This window comes from Sinocyclocheilus anshuiensis, unplaced genomic scaffold, assembly GCF_001515605.1.
Source record: "Sinocyclocheilus anshuiensis isolate Anshui unplaced genomic scaffold, SAMN03320099.WGS_v1.1 scaffold679, whole genome shotgun sequence".
Lineage (NCBI taxonomy): Eukaryota > Metazoa > Chordata > Actinopteri > Cypriniformes > Cyprinidae > Sinocyclocheilus > Sinocyclocheilus anshuiensis.
The window spans coordinates 486,201-491,130 of NW_015552592.1; the positions used below are offsets into that span (position 1 = coordinate 486,201).

The 4,930-nt window shown below is 37.7% G+C and overlaps 1 protein-coding gene across 2 annotated transcripts in view; it reads left to right on the plus strand.

The window, feature by feature from the left end:
* Nucleotides 1-2,586: 2,586 nt before the first annotated feature.
* Nucleotides 2,587-4,930, plus strand: part of sema3ab (sema domain, immunoglobulin domain (Ig), short basic domain, secreted, (semaphorin) 3Ab) — a 36,810-nt gene continuing 34,466 nt past the window's right edge. Inside the window, exons 1-2 of one of the 2 annotated variants that reach the window (XM_016456467.1) lie at nt 2,587-2,758; nt 2,880-3,074. In XM_016456467.1, coding sequence (XP_016311953.1) covers nt 2,960-3,074 — 115 coding nt within the window. In that variant the 5' untranslated portion in view covers nt 2,587-2,758; nt 2,880-2,959. Of the gene's footprint in view, nt 3,075-4,930 lie in introns of both variants that reach the window. The other variant, XM_016456466.1, reaches the window with a different exon arrangement.

Genomic DNA, 4,930 nt, shown 5'->3' on the forward strand with positions numbered 1-4,930 from the left:
GTTTCTGAAAGTTTTTTGTTTTTAATTTTTTTGCAGAAAAAAGGAACATACAAATAATAACAATTGAAAATATAAACAAAATAATAAATAAAAAAAGGCATACACTATTTGAGGGGACAGACATTTTTAGTGGTGTCCGAAACCATAGTGGACGTTCTCGAGTACACTCATTCAATCCCACAATGCAAAGCAATAACGAGTGTATGACCGATGTACACTCAACGGCTAGAGAATCCCCATAATGCACTGTGAGAGTCGCACGTCTCGCCAGAAGACTGTGCCCGCAGCTGAAGCATCCATCCATTCATTTTACAACTCGCGCTCGTCCACAGCATACAAGCGTAATATAACACAGGTACAAATTCATTGTAAATTGATTATTAAATTATTTAACCAGAGTCTATACATAATTTCCATGACAGAGTTCAAGATAAATCCTTTAATCTTACTACTGGAGCTGCCAGTTTTAAATGATTATTAAACGTCAGCACAAACTATGCAAAAACGGCAGTCCTTCCGGTGCACTCGGTGTCCGAATTCACTCACTCGTTTTCATTCACTCCTTCAAGTGAACTGAATAAGTGACCAAATGTAGGGATTAGTGAATTAGGGTATAGGGGGCGATTTCGGATACAGCCATAGCTCACATTCAATTTCAACGAATAAGGATATTACAAAGTACCAGGGGGATTGAAGAGTGTATCATAGTATTTTAAACATTTCACAGACTTTTTGTTTTTTTAACAGTCTTATTGAAGAAATATAAAAGTCAAAGTCAGAACAAAACAAATTTAACATAGGAGATGAATTAAGACAAGTTTCGGAAAGTCTTTTTCGATCATGGTTCTTCATGACGTCATGAAGTGTGAAATTCCTTATATGGGCATTTGAGCAACGGAGTTTCGCAAGTGTGTTTGTTGACGTTTTATAAACAAGACCCAGTTCAACGCTGGATTTGCACATAATTTTATACTGAAAGATGGAGCAGTCTCTGTTATAAAAGATCCAGGTCATGATTCCGAACTGCAGACGGTAAGTGAAACGGCATCAAATGTCTGTGTTTTGTTGGGAATCGGCGCTCAAGTGCTCGTCACTCTTTAGCTCCGCCCACGGCGCGCCTCCAGGAGCTCGGCTGTTTTCGGAGAGAATCGTAAAGCTGTATCTTTCTTTTATAAATATGATAAAACTAAAGACTTTTTGGAGATATGAAGGATGCAGTACTACTCTATAGGTACTCAAGATTAACATGAGATTGGGTGAAACTGTGTGTGTTATCCCCCCTTTAACTTATTTAGCTCTGTAATGTTAGTTATACTTGAAGGAACAAATGAAAATGTTGTCATTATTTGCTCACCCCTCATGTTATCCTTGAATATGTTATTTTATTTATTCTGCGAAATATGAAATAAGATGGTATCCACTCTTCTACACAGGAAATAATGTGAATTTATATTTATATATATTTTTTATTTTTATATATTAATACTACCTTTCAAATGTTTCTTATGCTCCCCAAGGCTGCATTTATTCAGTAAAAACAGCAATATTGTGAAATATTTGTAATAAAACTTTAAAAAACTGTTTTCTATTACATTTTAAAATGTAGTTTATTCCTGTGATGCAAAGCTGAATCTTCAGCATCATTACTCCAGTCTTCAGTGTCACATGATCCTTCAGAAATCAGTATAATATGCTAAATTGTGCTCAGCAAACATCACAAAACAGTTGTGCTGCTTAATATTTTTGAGCAAACCGTGATGCATTTTTTTTTTTCAGGATTCTTTAATGAATAGAACAGCGTTTATTTGAAATAAATCTTTAGCAACATTATAAATGTCTTATTTACTGTCACTGTTGATCAATTTAATGCATCCTTGTTAAATAAAAGTATAATAAAAAAAATTAATAAATAAAATAGTTTGACGTGATTGTGCCACGTCAATTACGATTTATGAGCTCCATCAGAGCTCAATTCAGTCTGTTCTTCACACAAATAAAGCACACAAGTTTGATGCACCAGTTTTACGATAGGCTACTTTTGTATATTGACAGTGTAAATAACTGATATGCGATTAAATGATGAACTATCCCTTTAACTTTATAAGTGTCCTGACCAGCCTTTCTTTAAACATGGAATATCATCCTTCCTGCCACACGCCTTCACCTCACACGGGGAGACGTGCTAAAAATAAACGTCTGGTGTGAGGGTGGAGTTTGACGAGTGTTTTCAGACTCCTGGGCGGCAGAGAACAGTGCGAGAAATGGACAGGAAGGGACAACTTCCTAATGTCCCGAGTAGGACATAAAGTCTGTTCTTGCGTTAGATATAGAGCAAAATAAACATTGGGAAACCAGGACAGTGAGGTTAGGAAATATCTACCACACCACACATGCCCTCCAATGTCAGAATGATTCTTGTAGAGTGAGTGCAACTTTGACAGTGTGTGTGGGATGTGGAAGTAGGAAAAAAGTCTACCTAGAGGATCTTCTGCTGGAAGCACAGCCCTCCCCTTTCCTCTCGCTCTCTCTCTCTCTCTCTCTCTCACTCACAGTCTTTCTGAGCTGGCTCCGCTCTCTCTCAGTCTTGCGCTGTGGCCGTGTGTGCGTTGAGCTTTTGCAAAGAGAGAGAGAGAGAAGTGCCTAGGGCTTCACCGAGATTTAGTTGAGTCTAGTCTCAACTGTGTTACTATTTAAAACAGTCAGAGAGGAAGAGCGCACAGCATCTAGGAGATAAACAACCACAGGAACACACTTTAAAGTGAGACAGTGAGTGGTGTGGACACTCGTGGTCCTCTCCTGAGGCTGTGACTGCTTCACCAGGAGAAATGTGAACGTTGTGTGACTTATTTAACACACAGACACACCTGCTCCATCCTCAGGTGGCGTTCCAAAGGACTGGATTGCTGAACGAAACCGTGTTTACCAGAGGCCAGTGGACTGCACACAGGCAGGGGTGAAAATGGACTACCTGTGGGGGATTGTACTGCTGCTGTGGACGCTCGGTGTGCCGGAGAGAGGAACGGACGCTCAGAGGATCAAGAACAACGTACCCCGACTCAAACTCTCGTATAAAGGTCAGTCACCTTCTGGTTCTGCTGCTGATGGGGATTCTGGGAAAGGGGGAAATCAGACAATGATTGAGGAAGCTTAGAAAAGCAGATGTTAAAGTTTATTGATGCTTTCTTGTCTGGAGTTGGCATACGGGTCTGGTTGATTTCATTAATATGATTCACATGGTTTAATTATGCATGGTTGGTCATTTTGAAAGATGTTTCTGAAAGCGAAGCTGAGCTTCATATTCATAGTCATGGATACTTATGGATATTTGCATTCATTATTCATAACTAAAATATTAGAGGGGTGCTGTTGAAAGTGAAATTGTGTTTGGCTAGTGATGAGAGGTGAAATTATAGATCAAAAATTAGATTTTGTGCCAGTAGTGCAAGCACTGAAAAAAGTTGGTGTAGGATTTAACAGTTTTCACTGAGAAATTGCAAGTAAATTACACAAATAATTACAAAACGAACACACTGAATTGAATGTGAAATTTTGAAGTAGAAAGCAGAAATATATTTTCTTGTAAAACATATTCCAGTAATCTTTTTTTCTGTTAAGAGACAATCTTAGATTTTATCAACAATGCCTTTTTCTCTCTTTTTTCTTCTTCTTAATTTTTAACATTTAACCTTAAAAATTGGATCTGCACAATTATTTAAGGTACTATTTCTACCTTATCTGACCCGAAATATTACTTTTGTTTGGATAACCTGTTATGGTTGATTCAGTAATATTAAAAATTACATTTGACTGAAAAAAAAAAACTGTTATTTTAGCTGTTACCACTTAAAGGACTGAAGCATTTTGTACAGTTTAGAGGTTTACAGTATTATGTTTGAAGGACGCATTTAGGTTTAATTCTACAAGATACAATATTATGTATCACACAATATTGGGTAATTAGTTCAGTTTCCTGCACAGATTAAATCAGGCATGTGTTGTTAAGTTTGTGCGTTCACAGAGCCTGTGGGCTGAATGCGTTTGTCTGGATGCACAGGTGGGAATGTTTAAACCACTGGCATTCATTGTTTCCCTGAAACACCTACACGTACAGCTCAAATGCCAAAAATTCAGACTAAACTCTGTTTTTAATTTACAACATGTACATTTTGAGTCTAACTTAATAATATCAGTCAATCATAAATGATCTATCACGGTGGTTTTGCTTCAGTATGCAACACAGTACGATAATTGTTTTAAATTCATAAACAGTTTTCACCTTGCATAGATTTATTCATGTCTTTTTTTTCTTTTTTATATGAGAACATGTCATTTAGACTGTCTATGTTGGCATCTGCTAATTTGATTAGCGTCTGCAAAGTTGCACCATAAATAGGAAATGTGGAAAAGACTATTTATTTTTGCTGTAATAACTATGCATGATGTTAGATTTTATTATTGCTATACAAGCATTGTTTGCCCCTATCAGAACAGACTTGCCCATTTTTGGGTCACGACCCACTGCTTGAGAACCACTGATCTATTATATTCTTCTCTGCATGTACTTTCCTCCACTTTTGTTGCTCAGCTAGAGTAAATTGTTTATAAGATTCCCAGTGATTTGAGGGAGTGTGTTATGATAATTGCAGACAGTATAACGCAAGGTGGCTGTTTTTAACGGTGCGGTTTTGTTAAAACATTACAACTCTTCACATCCGACTGGCGTTCGTGATGAAGTGAACTGTCAGGAGTGAATTCACAGTACGAGTGTTTAAATGCAAGAGCTCGTTCCTCCCTCCCTCTGTAATTAGAAAGAGACACAGAGAGAGGTTTAACAGTCAGGGCAGATGGCTGTATAAAAGTGAGCCATTTCTCTCTCTGCCAGCTTTCTAATTGCACTGACAGCTCCTCATTAGCTGGCTGGCGGAAGCTG